Raw genomic sequence first — 24118 nt, forward strand, 5'->3', positions numbered from 1 at the left:
ATCAGGACCGTCGGTCAAATTCACCTCAGCTCATTAATCCAGGATGAATATTAATCTGTGAGATTTGCCATGTCTGTCCATCTACTCCACAATAAATTAATTGTTTGCTTTTATAGAAAGTCACTGAACTGACAGAGAAGGGAAACCGGACAGAGAGCTCCAGACTCTTCCTCAGTTTGGTGATGGGCAAAGGCTCCCGGGCCCGGAGGGCGATGTGGGAATCCTTTGTGATGTGGAGGACTGAGTTACCGAAGCTGGACAGGTTACTGAGGGAAATACAGGAGCTCGGTATGTTAAAACCACGCACTGAACACAAAGGCATATTAAATAGTTGTAATTATTTTAGTTCTGTTTTCATGGACTCTTTTGTTGATTTAAACAGGTCCTGACCCAGAGGAATACATAAACATCGCACAAGGGTTGTCTGAGTTACCCACTGAACTGACAGGTGAGTGATGAAATGCTCAGTTCAAACCACATCTCAAATGTTAGACTGTGACTTGGCAGAATCTGGGAACGAAAATCCACCATCAATCATTCGCCGATCTCTGGTTTCAGGTTACAATTCAGATAATCTCTCGTTGCAGCCTGAACATTGTAAAGTGTATTTTTCCAGCTGTTCCAGCTGTTGATGTATTAATCCAGTCCTTGTGTCTCTGAACCCTCCGCTCCGGGTCCTGACGCTCTGGGAATCCCCACACACCCCAGACAGGCTCCTGACACAATGTATGACCCAGTCCAGGTGACCTTTCTCTCTTCAGACCTTTCAGATTCCGAAGCACCTTCTCCTTCGTAATAGCAGCTGCACTCAATTCTGTCCGCTGATGCTCTTTACAATTTGGAATTCTGCTAGTGACTTCCACAGAGTATGTCTGACATTTCCTTTTGCACCCGTTACTAAATCTACAACTTCATTTTCCAGCGGTCCGATATCAACCCTCTACTTTTTTTACTCTTTATATATCTGGGAAAGAACAAAAGAAACAGTTTGTTATCCTCTCTTATGTTATTGACCATACCCTCACATTTCCTGCACATTCACGTATCCCTTGGAGCATCTATGACATAGTTGCCTCCAACACGACCCAGGCTGTAAATTCCAGGCACACACAACCCTGTGAAAAATCTGCCCACATGTACTCTAAATTTACCCCATTTCACCTTTACCAAATGCCCTCTGGTATGAGCCATCAATCCTAAGTTGAAAGCAAAATACAGGCTCTCGACCCAAAATCTTATCTCTCAATCTTATAAACATCAGGCAGATCTCTATTCCAACTCCAGAATAAACAATCCAAGTTTCTCAAAGCTCTACTTGCCTCACATGCCACCGAATCCAAGCAACATCCTGGTGAACCTGTTCTGCACCGTCTCCAATCATCCCCAGTGCTGGACAATCAGAAGTGAACACAATACTCTAGATACTCCCTAAAACCATAAGTCTTAGGAAGATAATGAAGCCATTCAGCTCAGTGAATTTGCTCCGCAATTCTTCTCAACCCCATTATCCTGCCTTCTCTAAATGCTGACGCTCTTCCGAATCAGGAACATCTCTGAGTAAAGAAACCTCCATTTCCCGCATGTTCTGTTCCTGTTTTGACACCATTCATGTTTGCAGTAGACACCTGTGACTCCCTAGTGTGTAGCTTTGCCAAAATGCACAGTGTCCTGCTCTCCATATTTCCACACCAGGTCAGCAATAACATTGTCTGTTAATGATGCAAACAATGCTTTAAATATAGTGGAATATTGTAACGGGAGTGCAGTCAGGATTGCAATAGGATATCCGGGGAACGTTCACCTTCATCAGTAATTAGCGTCAGAATATCAGGATTGGACATTTTTCTGAGACAATCATTGCTGTTAGTTCCTGTGTCTGTGAACAGAATTTTACTTTCTGTCCTTATATCCATGGAAGCATTGAATTAATTCATGTAATCTCAAACACTGAATATTGGAATGTAGTTATAAAGTTCTTTGTCAGTTGAGCTAGTTAACATTTTGAATATGTTTTTGTTCCCATGAAGATGTTCAACAGAAACACAAGGAGACTCTGCGGGCACAAACTGAAACACTGAGAGTGAACACGATCCTGATGAGGGAGAAGATGAAGGTTTTCCAGCTGATTGATCGATACACAAAGCTCACCGTCATTTCAACTCTTCGAGATCGGAGACTGGTGGAACACGAGCTGCTGGCAAGAGGCAGAGACCACGAGGATTATAGAGAGAAACATCTCCGTGGAGCGTTAGAAAAAATACAGACTGCTCAGTTATTCCACAGCAGTTTTTCCCGGAGTAAATCCAAATCTGGGAGTTCTGCAGCAGTAGCCGGAGTGCCAGGAATCGGGAAAACAACAATGGTACAAAAGATTGTTTATGACTGGGCCGAGGGGAAAATATTCCAACAGTTCCAGTTTGTCTTCAGTTTCAAATTCCGGGATTTAAACTCTATCAACTGCAGAATAAACCTGAGGGAACTGATTCTGGATCAGTATCCTTACTTTGGGAATATCCTGAGAGAGGTCTGGAAGAACCCAGAGGGATTGCTGTTTATATTCGATGGCTTGGATGAATTCAAGCACAGAATCGATTTTGCGGACAGTCGGAGAGATACAGAACCCAAGCACCAGTGCACAGATCCCGAGTGGTGGTGTGAAGTGTCTGCCATAGTGTACAGTTTAATCCAGGGCAAGCTGCTCCCAGGGTGTTCAGTGTTGGTGACCACCCGCCCCACTGTGTTACATTTATTGAAAAAGGCGAAGATCGGTGTCTGGGCTGAAATCCTGGGATTTGTTGGTGAGGAACGGAAGGAATATTTCATCAGGCATTTTGAAGATCAGACGGTGGCAGCAGCTGTTTTCAAACACGTGCAGGAGAACGAGATCCTGTACACCATGAGCTACAACCCCTCCTACTGCTGGATCCTTGCTCTGGCACTGGGCCCCTTCTTCACACAAAGAGTCAGGGACCCGCAGCGAGTTCCCAAGACCATCACTCAACTGTACTCCTACTATATTTACAATATCCTGAAAAACCACGGCCGTGAGATTGAGAGACCCCGTGATGTGTTACTCAGGGTGGGTCAGATGGCCTACAGAGGAGTTTCCGAGAAGAAGATTGTGTTTGCAGACGGAGATTTGATCAAGTTCAATCTGCAGCCTTCGCAGTTCCTGTCCGGGTTCCTGATGGAGCTTTTGGAGAGAGAGGATTCTGCCCGGAGCGTGGTGTACACATTCCCACACCTCACCATCCAGGAGTTTGTAGCTGCAGTCGCACAATTCCTGACTGTACATCCCGAGAATATCCTGAAATTCCTCACTGAAGCCCACAAGACAAAAGATGGGCGATTTGAGGTATTTCTCCGTTTTGTTGCTGGTCTCTCCAACCCAATGACAGCTCGGGGCCTGGAGGAGTTTCTGGGTCCATTTCCTCATCAAACAACCTGCCGGGTGATTGACTGGGTGAAGGAGGAGGTTAAACGCCAGAGTGGAAACAAGAGGAGTGAAGCTGGTAGAAGGAGCCTCCTGAACACATTGCACTACCTGTTTGAGTCTCAGAATCGTGGACTGGCTCAGGCCGCACTGGGATCTCTGAAAACACTTTCATTCAGTGGAACGACACTGACCCCGGTTGACTGCGCGGTCCTGTCTCATGCCATCGGACTCTCTGATACAATAAAAGATCTCAACCTGGAGGAATGCAACATTCAGTGTGAAGGAATCCAGCGGCTGGGACCCGGGCTGCACAAATGCCAGGAGTTGAGGTAACTTGATTTATCACTCACTCAGAACTGTGAAACGGTTCCATTCTGCTGTTTCAAAGTAAACGGATTTGGGTAAAACTGCAGTAAATCAGATTGAGATGAATTGTGACAAATGCCACCCCCTTCATCCCGTGCGATCACCCTTCCCCATCCACCTTCCTCCTGTGGGATCTCTCCTTCCCATCCCCATTCCTCCCGTAGGATCACTTTCCTATCCCCCTTCCTCGAGTGGGATCTCTCTTCCCCATCCCCTTACTCCTGTGGGATCTCTCTTCCCCGTGACCTTTCCTCCTGCAGGATCTCTCTTTCCTATCCCCCTTCCACCTGTGGGAACGCTCTTCCCAATCCCCCCATAACTGTAGTATCTCTTTTCCCCATCCCATTTCCTACTGCGGGATCACTTATCAACATCCAGCTTCCTCCTGTGGGATCTCTCTTCCCCATTCACCTTCCTCCTGAGGGATCTCTTTTCATGATCTCCTTCCTCCTGTGGGATATCTCTTCCCCATTCCTTTCTTCCTGTGGGATCTCTCTTCCCCATCCGCTTCCCCATGTAGAATTCTTTTCCCGATCTTCTTCCTCCCCTTCGATCTCCCTTCCTGATTCAGCTTCCTACTGCGGGATTTCTCTACTATATCCACTTCCTCCTCTGGGATCTCTCTTCCCCATCCTCCTTCCTCCTATAGGATCTCTCTTCCCCATCCCCTTCCTCGTGTAGGATCTCCTTTACCCATCCCCCTTCCTCCTATAGGATCTCTCTTCCCCATCCCTCTTCCTCCTGTTTGACCTCCCTTCACCATCCGCCTTCCTCCTGTGGGATCTCTCTTCCCCATCCCCTTCCTCCTGTGGGATCTCTCTTCCCCATCCCCCTTCCTCCTATAGGATCTCTCTTCCCCATCCCCCTTCCTCCTGTGGGATCTCTCTTCCCCATCCCCTTCCTCCTGTGGGATCTCTCTTCCCCATCCCCCTTCCTCCTGTAGGATCTCTCTTCCCCATCCCCCATCCTCCTGTGGGATCTCTCTTCCCCATCCCTCTTCCTCCTGTTGGATCTCCCTTCACCATCCGCCTTCCTCCTGTGGGATCTCTCTTTTCCATCCCCCTTCGACCTGTGGGAACTCTGTTCCCCATCCCATTTCCTCCTGTGGGATCTCTCTTCCCCATCCCCCTTCCTCCTGTGGGATCTCTCTTCCCGATCCCCTTCCTCGTGTAGGATCTCCTTTACCCATCCCCCTTCCTCCTATAGGAACTCCCTTCCCCATCCCTCTTCCTCCTGTTGGATCTCCCTTCACCATCCGCCTTCCTCCTGTGGGATCTCTCTTCCCCATCCCCCTTCCTCCTGTGGGATCTCTCTTCCCCATCCCCTTCCTCCTGTGGGATCTCTCTTCCCCATCCCCCTTCCTCCTGTAGGATCTCTCTTCCCCATCCCCCTTTCTCCTGTGGGATCTCTCTTCCCCATCCCCCTTCCTCCTGTGGGATCTCTCTTCCCCATCCCCCTTCCTCCTGTAGGATCTCTCTTCCCCATCCCCCTTCCTCCTGTGGGATCTCTCTTCCCCATCCCCCTTCCTCCTATAGGATCTCTCTTTTCCATCCCCCTTCGACCTGTGGGAACTCTGTTCCCCATCCCATTTCCTCCTGTGGGATCTCTCTTCCCCATCCCCCTTCCTCCTGTGGGATCTCTCTTCCCCATCCCCTTCCTCGTGTAGGATCTCCTTTACCCATCCCCCTTCCTCCTATAGGATCTCTCTTCCCCATCCCTCTTCCTCCTGTTGGATCTCCCTTCACCATCCGCCTTCCTCCTGTGGGATCTCTCCTTCCCATTCCCTTTCTCCCGTAGGATCTCTCTTTTCTATCCCCCTTCGACCTGTGGGAACTCTGTTCCCCATCCCACTTCCTCCTGTGGGATCTGTCTTCCCCATCCCACTTCCTTCTGTGGGATTAATCTTCCCCAGCCCACTTCTTCCTGTGGGATCTGTCTTCCCCATCCCACTTCCTTCTGTGGGATTTCTCTTCCCCATCCACCTTCCTCCTGTGTGATCTCTCCTTCCCATCCCCATTCCTCCCGTAGGATCACTCTTTCCTATCCCCCTTCCTCGAGTGGGATCTCTCTTCCCCATCCCCCTTCCTCCTATAGGATCTCTCTTCCCCATCCCCCTTCCTCCTGTAGGATCTCTCTTCCCCATCCCCCTTCCTCCTGTGGGATCTCTCTTCCCCATTCCCTTCCTCCTGTAGGATCTCTCTTTTCCATCCCCCTTCGACCTGTGGGAACTCTGTTCCCCATCCCACTTCCTCCTGTGGGATCTCTCTTCCCCATCCCCCTTCCTCCTGTGGGATCTCTCTTCCCCATCCCCCTTCCTCCTGTGGGATCTCTCTTCCCCATCCCCCTTCCTCCTATAGGATCTCTCTTCCCCATCCCCTTCCTCGTGTAGGATCTCCTTTACCCATCCCCCTTCCTCCTATAGGATCTCTCTTCCCCATCCCTCTTCCTCCTGTTGGATCTCTCTTCACCATCCGCCTTCCTCCTGTGGGATCTCTCCTTCCCATTCCCTTTCTCCCGTAGGATCTCTCTTTTCTATCCCCCTTCGACCTGTGGGAACTCTGTTCCCCATCCCACTTCTTCCTGTGGGATCTGTCTTCCCCAGCCCACTTCTTCCTGTGGGACCTGTCTTCCCCATCCCACTTCCTTCTGTGGGATTTCTCTTCCCCATCCACCTTCCTTCTGTGGGATCTCTCCTTCCCATCCCCATTCCTCCCGTAGGATCACTCTGTCCTATCCCCCTTCCACCTGTGGGAACTCTCTTCCTAATCCCCCCATAACTGTAGTATCTCTTTTCCCCATTCCATTTCCTACTGCGGGATCACTTATCAACATCCAGCTTCCTCCTGTGGGATCTCTCTTCCCCATTCACCTTCCTCCTGAGGGATCTCTTTTCGCGATCTCCTTCCTCCTGTGGGATATCTCTTCCCCATTCCTTTTTTCCTGTGGGATCTCTCTTCCCCATCTGCTTCCCCATGTAGATTTCTTTTCCCGATCTCTTTCCTCCCCTTCGATCTCCCTTCCTACTGCGGGATCTCTCTACTATATCCACTTCCTCCTCTTGGGATCTCTCTTCCCCATCCCTCTTCCTCCTGTGGGATATCGCTTTCCCATCCTCTTCCTCCTGTAGGATCTCTCTTCCCCATCCCCCTTCCTCCTGTAGGATCTCTCTTCCCCATCCCCCTTCCTCCTGTGGGATCTCTCTTTCCCATCCCCTTCCTCCTGTAGGATCTCTCTTCCCCATCCCCCTTCCTCCTGTGGGATCTCTCTTCCCCTTTCTCCTTCCGCCTGTGGGATCTCTCATGCCCATCTCTTTTGTCCTGTGGGATATCTTCCCCATCCGCCTGTGGGATCTCTCTTCCCCATCCCCCATCCTCTTGTGGGATCTCTCTTCCCCATATCCCTTCCTTCTGTGGGAATTCTCTTCCGAATCCGCTTCCTCTGTGGTATCTCTCTTTCCCATCCCCCTACCACCTGTTGGATCTCTCTTCCTGATTCTGCTTCCTCCTGTGGGATCTCTCTTCCACATCCCCCATCCTCCTGTGGGATCTCTCTTCCCCAGCCCCCTTCCTCCTGTGGGACAATAGACAACAGGTGCAGAGGTAGACCATTCGGCCCTTCGAGCCTGCACCGCCATTTTGAGATCATGGCTAATTATCTCCTATCAATACCTGGTTCCTGCCTTGTCCCCATATCTCTTGATTCCCCTATCCATAAGATACCTATCTAGCTCCTTCTTGAAAGCATCCAGAGAATTGGCCTCCACTACCTTCCGAGGCAGTGCATTCCAGAACCCCACAACTCTCTGGGAGAAGTTTTTCCTTAACTCTGTCCTAAATGACCTACCCCTTATTCTCAAACCATGCCCTCTGGTACTGGACTCTCCCAGCATCTGGAACATATTTCCTGCCTCTATCTTGTCCAATCCCTTAATAATCTTATATGTTTCAATCAGATCCCCTCTCAATCTCCTTAATTCCAGTGTGTACAAGCCCAGTCTCTCTAAACTCTCTGCGGCAGACAGTCCAGACATCCCAGGAATCAACCTCGTGAATCTACGCTGCACTTCCTCTACAGCCAGGATGTCCTTCCTTAACCCTGGAGACCAAATCTGTACACAATATTCCAGGTGTGGTCTTACCAGGGCTCTGTACAAATGCAAGAGGATTTCCTTCCTCTTGTACTCAATTCCCTTTGTAATAAAGGCCAACATTCCATTAGCCTTCTTCACTGCCTGCTGTACTTGCTCTTTCACCTTCAGTGACTGATGAACAAGGACTCCTAGATCTCTTTGTATTTCTCCCTTTCCTAACTCTACACCGTTCAGATAGTAATCTGCCTTCCTGTTCTTACTCCCAAAGTGGATAACCTCACACTTATTCACATTAAACGTCATCTGCCAAGTATCTGCCCACTCACACAGCCTATCCAAGTCACCCTGAATTCTCCTAACATCCTCATCACATGTCACACTGCCACCAAACTTAGTATCATCAGCAAATTTGCTGATGTTATTCTCATTGCCTTCATCTAAATCGTTGATGTAAATTGTAAACAGTTGTGGTCCCAATTCCGAGCCCTGTGGCACCTCACTAGTCACCACCTGCAATTCCGAGAAACACCCATTCACCGCTACCCTTTGCTTTCTATCTGCCAACCAGTTTTCTATCCATGTCAAAGTCTTCCCCCCGATGCCCTGAGCTTTGATTTTACCCACCAATCTCCTATGTGGTGATATTTTTTACTGAGTTAAGGATTGTATGTAATTAGTTTTGCTACAACAAGTGTATGGGACATTGGAAAAAAAGTTGAATTTCCCCATGGGGATGAATAAAGTATCTATCTATCTATCTATTAAATGCCTTCTGAAAATCGAGGTACACTACATCTACTGGATCTCACCCGTCTAACTTCCTGGTTACATCCTCAAAAAACTCCAACAGATTAGTCAAGCATGATTTACCCTTGGTAAATCCATGCTGGCTCGGCCCAATCCTATCACTGCTATCCAGATATGCCACTATTTCATCTTTAATAATGGACTCTAGCATCTTCCCCACCACTGATGTCAGGCTGACAGGTCGATACTTCTCTGTTTTCTCCCTCCCTCTTTTCTTAAAAAATGGGATAACATTAGACATTCTCCAATCCTCAGGAACTGATCCTGAATCTAAGGAACATTGGAAAATGATTACCAATGCATCCGCAATTTCCAGGGCCACCTCCTTTAGTACCCTAGGATGCAGACCATCTGGACCTGGGAATTTGTCAGCCTTCAGTCCCATCAGTCTTCTCATCACCGTTTCCTTCCTAATGTCAATCTGTTTCATTTCCTCTGTTACCCTATGTCCTTGGCCCATCCATACATCTGGGAGATTGCTTGTGTCTTCCCTAGTGAAGACAGATCTAAAGTACTTATTAAATTCTTCTGCCATTTCTCTGTTTCCCATAACAATTTCACCCAATTCATTCTTCAAGGGCCCAACATTGTTCTTAACTATCTTCTTTCTCTTCACATATGTAAAAAGCTTTTGCTATCTTCCTTTATATTCCTGGCTAGCTTGCGTTAGTACCTAATTTTTTCTCCCCGTATTGCCTTTTTATTTAAGTTCTGTTGTTACTTAAAAACTTCCCAATCATCTGTCCTCCCACTCACCTTAGCTCTGTCATATTCCTTTTTTTTAATGCTGTGCAATCTCTGACTTCCTTTGTCAACCACTGTGGCCCCTTTCCCCCCTTTGAATCCTTCCTTCTCTGGGGATGAACTGATTTTGCACCTTGTGCATTATTCCCAAGAATACCTGCCATTGCTGTTCCACTGTCTTTTCTGCTAGGCATTCCGTCCAGTCAACTTTGGCCAGCTCCACCCTCATGGCTCCATAGATTCCCCCATTCAACTGCAACACTGACACCTCCGAGCTGCCCTTATCCTTCTCAAACTGTGAATAAAAACATATCATGTTATGGTCACTACCTCCTAATGGCTCCTTTACTTCAAGATCGCTTATCAAACCCTGTTCATTACACAAGACTAAATCCAGAATAGCCTTGTCCCTGGTCGGCTCTCGTACAAGCTGTTCCAAGAAAGGATCCCGTAGGCCCTCTACAAACTCCCTATCCTGGGGTCAAGCACCAAACTGTTTCTCCCAGTTCACCTGCATGTTGAAATTACCCATCCCCCTACCTCCTGTGGGATCTCTCTTCCCCATCCCCCATCCTCCTGTGGGATCTCTCTTTCCCATTCCCCTACCTCCAGTGGAGTCTCTTTTTCCCATTCCCCGTCCTCTTGTGTGATCTCTCTTCCCCATCTCCCTTCCTTCTGTGGGAATTCTCTTCCGAATCCCCTTCCTACTGTGGGATCACTCTTCCCCATCCACTTCCTCCTGCCGGAAATTTCCTCCCCATCCCCCGTCCTCCTGTGGGATCTCTCTTCCCCATCCCCCTTCCTCCTGTGGGACAATAGACAATAGGTGCAGAAGTAGACCATTCGGCCCTTCGAGCCTGCACCGCCATTTTGAGATCATGGCTGATCATCTACTATCAATACCCGGTCCCTGCCTTGTCCCCATATCCCTTGATTCCCCTATCCATATGATAGCTATCTAGCTCCTTCTTGAAAGCATCCAGAGAATTGGCCTCCACTTCCTTCCGAGGCAGTACATTCCAGACACCCACAACTCTCTGGGAGAAATTTTTCCTTAACACTGTCCTAAATGACCTACCCCTTATTCTCAAACCATGCCCTCTGGTACTGGACTCTCCCAGCATCTGGAACATATTTCCTGCCTCTATCTTGTCCAATCCCTTAATAATCTTCTATGTTTCAATCAGATCCCTTCTCAATCTGCTTAATTCCAGCATGTACAAGCCCAGTCTCTCTAACCTCTCTCCGTAAGACCGTCCGGACATCCCAGGAATCAACCTCGTGAATCTACTCTGCACATCCTCTACAGCCAGGATGTCATTCCTTAACCCTGGAGACCAAAACTGTACACAATACTTCAGGTGTGGTCTCACCAGGGATCTGTACAAATGCAAGAAGATTTCCTTGCTCTTGTACTCAATTCCCTTTGTAATAAAGGCCAACATTCCATTAGCCTTCTTCACTGCCTGCTGTACTTGCTCATTCAATTTCAGTGACTGAAGAACAAGGACTCCTAGATCTCTTTGTATTTCTCCCTTACCTAACTCTACACCGTTCAGATAATAATCTGCCTTCCTGTTCTTACTCCCAAAGTGGATAACCTCACACTTATTCACATTAAACGTCATCTGCCAAGTATCTGCCCACTCACCCAGCCTATGCAAGTCACCCTGAATTCTCCTAACATCCTCATCACATGTCACACTGCCACCCAGCTTAGTATCATCAGCAAATTTGCTGATGTTATTCTCAATGCCTTCATCTAAATCGCTGATGTAAATTGTAAACAGCTGTGGTCCCAATACCGAGCCCTGTGGCACCCCACTAGTCACTACCTGCCATTCCGAGAAACACCCATTCACCGCTACCCTTTGCTTTCTATCAGCCAAAAAGTTTTCTATCCATGTCAATGTCTTCCCCCCGATGCCCTGAGCTTTGATTTCACCCACCAATCTCCTATGTGGGACCTTATCAAATGCCTTCTGAAAATCGAGGTACACTACATCCACTGGATCTCACCCGTCTAACTTCCTGGTTACATCCTCGAAAAACTCCAACAGATTAGTCAAGCATGATTTACCCTTGGTAAATCCATGCTGGCTCGTCCCAATCCTATCACTGCTATCTAGATATGCCACTATTTCATCCTTAATAGATAGATACTTTATTCATCCCCATGGGGAAATTCAACTTGTTTTTTCCAATGCAAAACTAATTACATACAATACTTAACTCAGTAAAAAAAAATATGATATGTATCTAAATCACTATCTCAAAAAGCATTAATAATAGCTTTTAAAAAGTTCTTAAGTCCTGGCGGTTGAATTGTAAAGCCTAATGGCATTGGGGAGTATTGACCTCTTCATCCTGTCTGAGGAGCATTGCATCGATAATAATGGACTCTAGCATCTTCCCCAACACTGATGTCAGGCTAACAAGTCGATAGTTCTCTGTTTTCTCCCTCCCTCCTTTCTTAAAAAATGGGATAACATTAGCCATTCTCCAATCCTCAGGAACTGATCCTGAATCTAAGGAACATTGGAAAATGATTACCAATGCATCCGCAATTTCCAGGGCCACTTCCTTTAGTACCCTAGGATGCAGACCATCTGGACCTGGGGATTTGTCAGCCTTCAGTCCCATCAGTCTACTCATCACCGTTTCCTTCCTAATGTCAATCTGTTTCATTTCCTCTGTTACCCTATGTCCTTGGCCCATCCATACATCTGGGAGATTGCTTGTGTCTTCCCTAGTGAAGACAGATCTAAAGTACTCATTAAATTCTTCTGCCATTTCTCTGTTTCCCATAACAATTTCACCCAATTCATTCTTCAAGGGCCCAAAATTGTTCTTAACTATTTTCTTTCTCTTCACATACGTAAAAAGCTTTTGCTATCTTCCTTTATATTCCTGGCTAGCTTGCGTTCATACCTAATTTTATTCTCCCCGTATTGCCTTTTAAGTTAAGTTCTGTTGTTCTTTAAAAACTTCCCAATCATCTGTCCTCCCACTCACCTTAGCTCTGTCATACTTCCTTTTTTTTTAATGCTATGCAATCTCTGACTTCCTTTGTCAACCACTGTGGCCCCTTTCTCCCCTTTGAATCCTTCCTTCTCAGGGGATGAACTGATTTTGCACCTTCTGCATTATTCCCAAGAATACCTGCAGTTGCTGTTCCACTGTCTTTTCTGCTAGGCTATCCGTCCAGTCAACTTTGGCCAGCTCATCCCTCATGGCTCCATAGTTTCCCCGTTCAACTGCAACACTGACACCTCCGAGCTGCCCTTATCCTTCTCAAACTGCAGATAAAAGCACATCATGTTATGGTCACTACCTCCTAATGGCTCCTTTACTTCAGGATAGCTTATCAAATCCTGTTCATTACACAAGACTAAATCCAGAACAGCCTTGTCCCGGGTCGGCTCTCGTACAAGCTGTTCCAAGAATGCATCCCGTAGGCACTCTACAAACCCCCTATCCTGAGGTCCAGCACCAAACTGTTTCTCCCAGTTCACCTGCATGTTGAAATTCCCCATCCTCCTACCTCCTGTGGGATCTCCTTTCCACATCCATTTCCTCCTGTGGGATCTCTCTTCCCCATCCCCCCTCCTTCTATGGGATCTCTCTTCCCCATCCCCCTTCCTCCTGTCAGATCTCTCTTCCTCATCCCCTTCATCCTGTGGGATCTCGCTTCCCCATCCCCCTCCTTTTGTGGGATCTCTCTTCCCCAGCCCCCTTCCTCCTGTGGGATCTCTCTTCCCCATCTCCCATCCTCCTGTGAGATCTCTCTTCCCCATCTCCCATCCTCCTGTGGGATCTCTCTTCCCCATCCCCCTTCCTCCTGTGGGATTTCTCTTTCCCATCCCCCTTCCTCGTGTGGGATCTCTCTTCCCCATCTCCCATCCTCCTGTGGGATCTCTCTTCCCCAGCCCCCTTCCTCCTGTGGGATCTCTCTTCCCCATCTCCCATCCTCCTGTGGGATCTCTCTTCCCCATCTCCCATCCTCCTGTGGGATCTCTCTTCCCCATCCCCCTTCCTCCTGTGGGATTTCTCTTTCCCATCCCCCTTCCTCGTGTGGGATCTCTCTTCCCCATCTCCCATCCTCCTGTGGGATCTCTCTTCCCCATCCCCCTTCCTCCTGTGGGATTTCTCTTTCCCATCCCCCTTCCTCCTGTGGAATCTTTCTTCCCCATCTCCCTTCCTCCTGTGGGATCTCTCTTCCCCATCTCCCATCCTCCTATGGGATCTCTCTTCCCCAGCCCCCTACCTCCAGTGGGATTCTCTTTCCCATTCTCCTTCCTCTTGTGTGATCTCTCTTCCCCATCTCCCATCCTGCTGTAGGATCTCTCTTCCCCATCTCCCATCCTCCTGTGGGATCTCTCTTCCCCATCTCCCATCCTCCTGTGGGATCTCTCTTCCCCAGCCCCATTCCTCCTGTGGGATCTCTCTTCCCCATCACCCATCCTCCTGTGGAATCTCACTTCCCCAGCCCCCTACCTTCCGTGGGATCTCTCTTTCCCATTCTCCTTCCTCTTGTGGGATCTCTCTTCCCCATCTCCCTTCCTTCTGTGGGAATTCTCTTCCGGATCCCCTTCCTCCTGTGGTATCTCTCTTCCCATCCCCCTACCACCTGTTTGATCGCTCTTCCTGATGTGCTTCCCACTGTGGGATCACTCTTCCCCATCCACCTCCTCCTGCTGGAAATTTCCTCCCCATCCCCCGTCCTCCTGTGGGATCTCTATTCCACATCCCCCATCCTCCTGTGGGATCTCTCTTCCCCATCCCCCTTCCTCCTGTGGGACAATAGACAATAGGTGCAGAAGTAGACCATTCGGCCCTTCGAGCCTGCACCGCCATTTTGAGATCATGGCTGATCATCTACTTTCAATACCCGGTTCCTGCCTTGTCCCCATATCCCTTGATTCCCCTATCCATAAGATAGCTATCTAGCTTCTTCTTGAAAGCATCCAGAGAATTGGCCTCCACTTCCTTCCAAGGCAGTACATTCCAGACACCCACAACTCTCTGGGAGAAATTTTTCCTTAACTCTGTCCTAAATGACCTACCCCTTATTCTGAAACCATGCCCTCTGCTACTGGACTCTCCCAGCATCTGGAACATATTTCCTGCCTCTATCTTGTCCAGTCCCTTAAACCTCTATGTTTCAATCAGATCCCTTCTCAATCTCCTTAATTCCAGTGTGTACAAGCCCAGTCTCTCTAACCTCTCTGCGTAAGACAGTCCAGACATCCCAGGAATTAACCTCGTAAATCTACGCTGCACTTCCTCTACAGCCAGGATGTCCTTCCTTAACCCTGGAGACCAAAACTGTACACAATACTCCAGCTGTGGTCTCACCAGGGCTCTGTACAAATGCAAGAGGATTTCCTTGCTCTTGTACTCAATTCCCTTTGTAATAAAGGCCAACATTCCATTAGCCTTCTGCACTGCCTGCTGTACTTGCTCATTCAATTTCAGTGACTGATGAACAAGGACTCCTAGATCTCTTTGTATTTCTCCCTTACCTAACTCGACACCGTTCAGATAATAATCTACCTTCCTGTTCTTACTCCCAAAGTGGACAACCTCACACTTATTCACATTAAACATCATCTGCCAAGTATCTGCCCACTCACCCAGCCTATCCAAGTCACCCTGAATTCTCCTAACATCCTCATCACATGTCACACTGCCACCCAGCTTAGTATCATCAGCAAATTTGCTGATGTTATTCTCAATGCCTTCATCTAAATCGTTGATGTAAATTGTAAAAAGCTGTGGTCCCAATACCGAGCCCTGTGGCACCCCACTAGTCACTACCTGCCATTCCGAGAAACACCCATTCACCGCTACCCTTTGCTTTCTATCTGCCAAAAGGTTTTCTATCCATGTCAATGTCTTCCCCCCGATGCCGTGAGCTTTGATTTTACCCACCAATCTCCTATGTGGGACCTTATCAAATGCCTTCTGAAAATCGAGGTACACTACATCCACTGGATCTCACCCGTCTAACTTCCTGGTTACATCCTCGAAAAACTCCAACAGATTAGTCAAGCATGATTTACCCTTGGTAAATCCATGCTGGCTCGGCCCAATCCTATCACTGCTATCTAGATATGCCACTATTTCATCCTTAATAATGGACACTAGCATCTTCCCCACCACTGATGTCAGGCTGACAGGTCGATAGTTCTCTGTTTTCTCCCTCCCTCTTTTCTTAAAAAATGGGATAACATTAGCCATTCTCCAATCCTCAGGAACTGATCCTGAATCTAAGGAACATTGGAAAATGATTACCAATGCATCCGCAATTTCCAGGGCCACTTCCTTTAGTACCCTAGGATGCAGACCATCTGGGCCTGGGGATTTGTCAGCCTTCAGTCCCATCAGTCTACTCATCACCGTTTCCTTCCTAATGTCAATCTGTTTCATTTCCTCTGTTACCCTATGTCCTTGGCCCATCCATACATCTGGGAGATTGCTTGTGTCTTCCCTAGTGAAGACAGATCTAAAGTACTCATTAAATTCTTCTGCCATTTCTCTGTTTCACATAACAATTTCACCCAATTCATTCTTCAAGGGCCCAACATTGTTCTTAACTATCTTCTTTCTCTTCACATACCTAAAAAAGCTCATGTTATCTTCCTTTATATTCCTGGCGAGCTTGCGTTCGTACCTCATTTTTTCTCCCCGTATTGCCTTTTTAGTTAAGTTCTGTTGTTCCTTAAAAACTTCCCAATCATCCGTCCTTCCACTCACCTTAGCTCTGTCATACTTCCTTTTTTTTAATGTTCTGCAATCTCTGACTTCTTTTGTCAACCACTGTGGCCCCTTTCCCCCCTTTGAATCCTTCCTTCTCAGGGGATGAACTGATTTTGCACCTTGTGCATTATTCCCAAGAATACCTGCAGTTGCTGTTCCACTGTCTTTTCTGCTAGGATATCCGTCCAGTCAACTTTGGCCAGCTCCTCCCTCATGGCTCCATAGTTTCCCCTGTTCATCTGCAACACTGACACCTCCGAGCTGCCCTTATCCTTCACAAACTGCAGATAAAAACATACCATGTTATGGTCACTACCTCCTAATGGCTCCTTTACTTCAAGATCGCTTATCAAACCCTGTTCATTACACAAGACTAAATCCAGGATAGCCTTGTCCCTGGTCGGCTCTCGTACAAGCTGTTCCAAGAATGCATCCCGTAGGCACTCTACAAACTCCCTATCCTGGGGTCCAGCACCAAACTGTTTCTCCCAGTTCACCTGTATGTTGAAATTACCCATCCCCCTTCCTCCTGTGGGATCTCTTTTTCCCCATCCATTTCTTCCTGTGGGATCTCACCTTCCCATTCCCTTCCTCCTGTCGGATCTCTCTTCCCCATCCCCTTCCTCCTGAGGGATCTCTCTTCCCCATCCCCCCTCCTTCTATGGGATCTCTCTTCCTCATCCCCTTCCTCCTGTGGGATCTCTCTTCCCCATCTCCCTTCCTCCTGTGGGATCTCTCTTCCGGATCCTCTTCCTCCTGTGGTATCTCTTTCCCATCCCCCTACCTCCTGTGGGATCTCTCTTCCCCATCCCCCTTCCTCCTGTGGTATCTCTTTTTCCCATCACCATACCTCCTGTTGGATCTCTCTTCCTGATTCTGCTTCCTATTGTGGGATCTCTCTTCCCCATCCAATTCCTCCTGCCGGAAATTTCTTCCCCATCCCCTTCCTCCTGTGGGATCTCTCTTCCCCATCCCCCTTCCTCCAGAGGGATCTCTCTTCCACATCCCCTTCCTCCTGTGGGATCTCCCTGCCCCATCCGACTTCCCCTTGTGGGGTCTCTCCGTTCCATTGCCCTTCCTCCCGTAGGATCTCTTTCCTAACCCCCTCCCTCCTGTAGGATGTTTCTTCCCCATTCTCCTTCCTCCTGTCGGATCTCTCTTCCCCATCCCCTTCCTCCTGTGGGATCTCTCTTCCCCATCCACCTCTTCTTGTGGGATCTCTCTACCCCATCGCCCTTCCTCATGTGGGATCTCTCTTCCCCAGCCCCCTTCCTCCTGAGGGATCTCTTTTTCCCCATCCCCCTTCTGCCAGTCAGATCTCTCTTCCACATCCCCCTCCTCTTGAGGGATCTCTCTTCCCCAACACCCTAACTCCTGTGGGATCTCTCTTCCCCATCCCCTTTCCACCTGTGGGATCTCTCTTCCCCAATCCCCTTCCTCCTGTGGCATCTCTCTTCCCCATCATCCTTCATCCTGTGGGATCTCTCTTCCCTATCCCCCTTTCTTCTGGAGAGATCTATTTTTCCCCATCCATTTCCACCTGTGGGATCTTTCTTCCACATCCCCCTTCCTACTGTGGGATCTCTCTTCCCCATCACCTTTCCACCTGTGGGATCTCTCTACCCCATCCCTCTTCCTCCTGTGGGATCTCACTTACCCATCCCCCTTCCTCCTGTGGGATCTCTCTTCCCCACCCCCTTCCTCCTGTGGGATCTCTCCTCCCCATCCCCCTTCCTCCTGTGGGATCTCTCTTCCCCAGCCCCCTTCCTCCTGTGGGATCTCTCTTCCCCATCATCCTTCATCCTGTGGGATCTCTCTTCCCTATCCCCCTTTCCTCCGGAGGGATCTCTTTTTCCCATCACCCTACCTCCTGTTGGATCTCTCTTCCTGATTCTGCTTCCTATTGTGGGATCTCTCTTCCCCATCCAATTCCTCCTGCCGGAAATTTCTTCCCCATCCCCTTCCTCCTGTGGGATCTCTCTTCCCCATCCCCCTTCCTCCAGAGAGATCACTGTTCCCCAACGTCCTACCTCCTGTGGGATATCTCTTCCCCATCCGCCTTCCTCCTGTGGGATCTCTCTTCCCCATCATCCTTCATCCTGTGGGATCTCTCTTCCCTATCCCCCTTTCTTCTGGAGGGATCACTTTTTCCCCATCCATTTCCACCTGTGGGATCTCTCTTCCACATCCCCCTTCCTACTGTGGGATCTCTCTTCCCCATCACCTTTCCACCTGTGGGATCTCTCTACCCTATCCCTCTTACTCCTGTGGGATCTCACTTACCCATCCCCCTTCCTCCTGTGGGATCTCTCTTCCCCACCCCCTTCCTCCTGTGGGATCTCTCGTCCCCATCCCCCTACCTCCTGTTGCATCTCTCTTCCCCATCATCCTTCATCCTGTGGGATCTCTCTTCCCTATCCCCCTTTCCTCCGGAGGGATCTCTTTTTCCCATCACCCTACCTCCTGTTGGATCTCTCTTCCTGATTCTGCTTCCTATTGTGGGATCTCTCTTCCCCATCCAATTCCTCCTGCCGGAAATTTCTTCCCCATCCCCTTCCTCCTGTGGGATCTCTCTTCACCATCCCCCTTCCTCCAGAGAGATCACTGTTCCCCAACGTCCTACCTCCTGTGGGATATCTCTTCCCCATCCGCCTTCCTGCTGTGGGATCTGTCTTCCCAGTCCCCCTTCCTCCTATGGGATCACTTTTCCCCATCCGCCTTCTGCCTGTCAGATCTCTCTTCCCCATTCTCCTTCCTCCTGTCGGATCTCTCTTCCCAGTCCCCTTCCTCCTGTCGGATCTCTCTTCCACATCCCCCTTCCTCATGTGGGATCTCTCTTCCCCATCCCCCTTCCTCCTGTGGGATCTCTCTTCCCCATTGCCTTCATCCTGTGGGATCTCACTTCCCCATCCCCCTTCCTCCTGTGGCATCTCTCTTCCCCATCCCCCTTCCTCCTGTGGGATCTCACTTACCCATCCCCCTTCCTCCTGTGGGATCTCACTTACCCATCCCCCTTCCTCCTGTGGCATCTCTCTTCCCCATCGTCCTTCATCCTGTGCGATCTCTGTCCCCCATCCCTCTTCCTCCTGTGGGATCTCTCTTCCCTATCCCCCTTTCCTCCGGAGGGATCTCTTTTTCCCCATCCATTTCCACCTGTGGGATCTCTATTCCCCATCCCTCTTCCTCCTGTGGGATCTCTCTTCCCCATCCCCGTCCTCCTGTGGGATCTCTTCCCCACTCCCCTTCCTCCTGTGGGATCTCTCTTCCCCATCCCCCTTTCTACTGCAGGATCTCTTTTCCCCATCTCCCTCCTCCTGTGGGATCTCTCTACCCCAGCCCCCTTCCTCTTGTGGGATCTCTATTCCCCATCCCTCTTCCCCCTGCGGAATATCTATTTCCCATCCTCTTCCTCCTATGGGATCTCTCTTCCCCATCCCCCGACCTCCTGTTGGATCTCTCCTCCCAAGCCCCCTTCCTCCTTTGGGATCTCCCTTCCCCATCCGCCTTGCTCCTATGGGAACTCTCTTTCTCATTCCCCTTCCTCCTGTAGGATCTCTCTTTCCTATCCCCCTTCCACCTGTGGTATTTCTCCTTCCCCATCCTTCCATAACTGTGGTATCTCCCTTCCCCATCCGCCTTGCTCCTATGGGAACTCCCTTTCTCATCCCCCTTTCTCCTGTCGGATGTTTCTTCCCCATTCCCTTTCCTACTGTGTGATATGCCATCCCAGTCCCCTTCCTCCTGTGGGATCTCTTTTCCCCACCCCCCCTTCCTCCTGTGGGATCTCTCATTGCCTTCCCCTTCTCCTGTGGGATCTCTCCTGCTGATTCCGTTTCCGACTGTGGGATCTTTCTTCCCAATCTCTTTCACCCTGTGGGATTGCTTCCCCATCCTCCTTCCTCCTGTTGGATCTCTTCCCCATCCTCCTTCCTCCTGTGGGATCTCTCTTCCCCATCCCCGTCCTCCTGTTGGATCTCTCTTCCCCATCTCCTTCCTCCTATGGGACCTCTTCCCCATCCCCTTCTTCCTCTGGGATCTCTCTTCCCCATCCACCTTCCTCCTGTGGGATCTCTCCTTCCCATTCCCTTTCCTCCCATAGGATCTCTCTTTCCTAACCCCCTCCACCTGTGGGAACTCTCTTCCCCATCCCCCCAACTCCTGCAGCATCTCCTTTCCTCATCCCTTCCTCCCTTAGGGATCACTTTTCCCCATCCCCCTTCCTCCTGTGGGAACTCGTTTCCCCATCCCCGTTCCTCCTGTGGGATCTCTTTTACCCCATCCCCCTTCCTCCTGTGGGATCTCTCTTCCCCATCCCCATTCCTCCTGTGGGATCTCTCTTCCCCATCCCCGTCCTCCTGTTGGATCTCTCTTCCCCATCTCCTTCCTCCTATGGGACCTCTTCCCCATCCCCTTCTTCCTGTGGGATCTCCCTTCCCCATCCACCTTCCTCCTGTGGGATCTCTCCTTCCCAATACCCCCAACTCCTGTGGGATCTCTTTTCCCCATCCCACTTCTTCCTGCCGGATCTCATTTCCTCATCCCCTCCCTCCTGTGGGATATCTTCTCCATCCCTTTCTTCCTTTGGGATCACTCCTCCCCATCCCCTTCTGTAATTCTCTTTTCCCAATCTCCTTTCTCCTGTGGGATCTCTTTTCCTGATTCAGCTTCCTACTGCGGGATCTGTCTTCCCCATCCACTTCCTCCTCTGGGATCTCTCTTCCCCTTTCCTCTTCCTCCTGTGGGATATCTCTTTCCCATCCTCTTCCTCCTGTGGGATCTCTCATCCCCAACCCCCTTCCTACTGTGGGATCTCTCTTCCCCATCCCCTTTCCTCCTGTGGGATCTCTCCTTCCCAATACCCCCAACTCCTGTGGGATCTCTTTTCCCCATCCCACTTCTTCCTGCCGGATCTCATTTCCTCATCCCCTCCCTCCTGTGGGATATCTTCTCCATCCCTTTCTTCCTTTGGGATCACTCCTCCCCATCCCCTTCTGTAATTCTCTTTTCCCAATCTCCTTTCTCCTGTGGGATCTCTTTTCCTGATTCAGCTTCCTACTGCGGGATCTGTCTTCCCCATCCACTTCCTCCTCTGGGATCTCTCTTCCCCTTTCCTCTTCCTCCTGTGGGATATCTCTTTCCCATCCTCTTCCTCCTGTGGGATCTCTCATCCCCATCCCCCTTTCTCCTGTGGGATCTCTCATCCCCAACCCCCTTCCTCCTGTGGGATCTCTCTTCCCCATCCGCCTTCCTCCTGTGGGATCTCTCTTCCCCATCCCCCTTTCTCCTGTGGGATCTCTCTTCCCTGTCCCCCGGTGGGATCTCTCCTTCCCCATCCCCCCATAACTGTGGTATCTCTTTTCCCCATCCCATTTCCTCCTGTGGGATCTCTCTTGCCCATCACACTTCCTCCTGTGGGAACTCTTTCCCCCATCCCTTTCCTCTTGTGTCTTTCCATCCGTTCCCTCAGGTGGGGTCTCTTCCTACATCTCCCATCGACATTTCCCGATTCACAAAGCTTCCTCACTGTGGGGCTATATCACCCCCATCCCTGCCCCTTCTGACACTCTGTGGTCAGTAACACTTTTCTAGGCAACGGAGAACGAGACAGGATATTTGGAGTTCACAGGGTCACAGCAACAGACTAAATGACTGACATTGGGTGAATACCCTGGAGCTGGGCAGTGAGGGACATTGACAGTGATGGGAACTCCGATCAGTGCTTTACGGAAGGGTTTAATGTTTCCTGAAATATCCGCGTGAGAGAATTACCTTCAGACCCACGGTTTGTATCACTTTGTTCATCAATTTGTCTATTTGTGTTTAGACTCGGGAAGAATGACCTGGGAGATTCAGGAGTGAAACTGGTGTTGTCGGCTCTGAGGAACCCGGAGTGTAAAATACAGAAACTGTGGTAAGTACCGGACTGTGGGAGATTGTGTTTACAGTCACTGGGTGTCTGACACTGAACATTAATGTGATCAGTAATAGTGTTACTGATAAACACTGGGGATTTGTACCGTCTCCTGTCTCTCTGTGTCCTTCACCCTCACTCTCTCTCTCATCTCCAGGCTGTGGGATGTCGGTCTCACAGATTCTGGGGCCGAGGATCTCGTCTCTTTTCTCAGTACAAAACCATCCCTGACGGAGCTGGACCTGAAATATTATGAACTGGGATATTCAGGAGCGAAACTGGTGTTTCTGGCTCTAGGGAACACGAAGTGTAAAATACAGAAACTGCGGTAAGTACCAGACTGTGGGAGATTATGCTTGCAGTCACTGGGTGTCTGACACTGAACATTAATGAAATCAGTAATAGTGTTACTGATAAACACTGGGGATCTGTACCTTCTCCTGTCTCTCTGTGTCCTTCACCCTCACTCTCTCTCATCTCCAGGATGAGGAATGTCGGTCTCACAGATTCTGGTGCCGAGGATTTCGCCTCCGCTCTCAGTACAAATCGATCACTGACGGAGCTGTACCTGAGTGTTGATAAACTGCGAGATTCAAGAGTGAAACTGGTGTCTGCAGCTCTGTGGAACCCGGAGTGTAAAATACAGAAACTGCGGTAAGTACCAGACTGTGGGAGATTGTGTTTACAGTCACTGGGTGTCTGACACTGAACATTAATGTGATCAGTAATAGTGTTACTGATAAACACTGGGGATTTGTACCGTCTCCTGTCTCTCTGTGTCCTTCATCCTCACTCTCTCTCTCATCTCCAGGCTGGGGTATGTCGGTCTCACAGATTCAGGGGCCCAGGATCTCGCCTCTGCTCTCAGTACAAAACCAACACTGACGGAGCTGGACCTGAGTGATAATGAACTGGCATATTCAGCAGTGAAACTGGTCTCTGCGGCTCTGGGGAACCCGGAGTGTAAAATACAGAAACTGCGGTAAGTACCGGACTGTGGGAGATTGTGTTTACAGTCACTGGGTGTCTGACACTGAACATTAATGTAATCAGTAATAGTGTTACTGATAAACACTGGGGATTTGTACCCTCTCCTGTCTCTCTGTGTCCTTCACCCTCACTCTCTCTCATCTCCAGGCTGAGGGGTGTCGGTCTCTCAGATTCTGGTGCCGAGGATCTCGTCTCCGCTCTCAGTACAAAACCATCACTGACGGAGCTGAACCTGGGATGGAACTCTCTGACAGACGGATCTGTCCCCGGTCTCCGCCGCCTCATACTGACCCTCCCGAGTCTGAAGTGGATCGAGTGAGTGTTTGTGTTAATGTTCAATGTGATAAAATGTCAGCGGATCCGCGGGTTTTCTGGTGATATTTGTCTGTGAGTGTTGTTGAAACATTAACCCCGGTCCCCTGTTACTGACACTGTTGTGTAATCTGTTTATTCCATCTTCATTCTCCATTCTGTTTCAGGCTGGGGTACAATCAGTTCAGTGAGACCGGGAGGAAGGAACTGAGATCTCTGGAGGAAGTCAGACCCGGACTGACAGTGTGGATCTGTGAACATCTGAATGTGTGAACATCCCCGCCCGCCGGATGGAGCCGATTCCCCGCTTTAACTCCCCCCTCCCCTTTAACTCCCCCCTCCCCTTTAACTCCCCACTCCCCTTTAACTCCACCCTCCCCTTCAACTCCCCCACCCCTTTAACTCCCCCTCCCCTTTAACTCCCCCTCCCCTTTAACTCCCCCACCCCTTTAACTCCCCCTCCCCTTTAACTCCCGCCCTTACCTTTAACGGCCGCGCGCCGGGGCTGATTCCCAACGGTTTTAACGGAACTGGCTCCGGTCTCGAGCTCGGTGATATCGGAAGCGCTCCCGCGGTGACGCATTTCCGCCCGTTGTCCGGCGGCGCCACTTCCGCCGGATGTGCGTGTACGAGACTCTCCCGCGTGACCCCCCCGGGGAATTACCCGGACAGGAGGAGCCCGGGGGGGGGGGGGGGCCGG

At 49.7% G+C, this 24118-nt stretch overlaps 1 protein-coding gene across 1 annotated transcript in view; it reads left to right on the top strand.

Moving 5' to 3' along the window:
• LOC140720099 (NACHT, LRR and PYD domains-containing protein 3-like) overlaps positions 1-23102 on the top strand; it is a 36016-nt gene extending 12914 nt beyond the window's left edge. Inside the window, exons 8-14 of the mRNA XM_073034996.1 lie at positions 117-288; positions 383-448; positions 2028-3765; positions 22030-22116; positions 22274-22444; positions 22600-22770; positions 22928-23102. Of these exons, the coding sequence (XP_072891097.1) occupies positions 117-288; positions 383-448; positions 2028-3765; positions 22030-22116; positions 22274-22444; positions 22600-22770; positions 22928-23102 (2580 nt within the window). The remainder of the gene's footprint in view (positions 1-116; positions 289-382; positions 449-2027; positions 3766-22029; positions 22117-22273; positions 22445-22599; positions 22771-22927) is intronic.
• The last annotated feature ends 1016 nt before the right edge of the window (positions 23103-24118 follow it).

The sequence above is a fragment of the Hemitrygon akajei genome, unplaced genomic scaffold (assembly GCF_048418815.1).
Source record: "Hemitrygon akajei unplaced genomic scaffold, sHemAka1.3 Scf000036, whole genome shotgun sequence".
NCBI lineage: Eukaryota > Metazoa > Chordata > Chondrichthyes > Myliobatiformes > Dasyatidae > Hemitrygon > Hemitrygon akajei.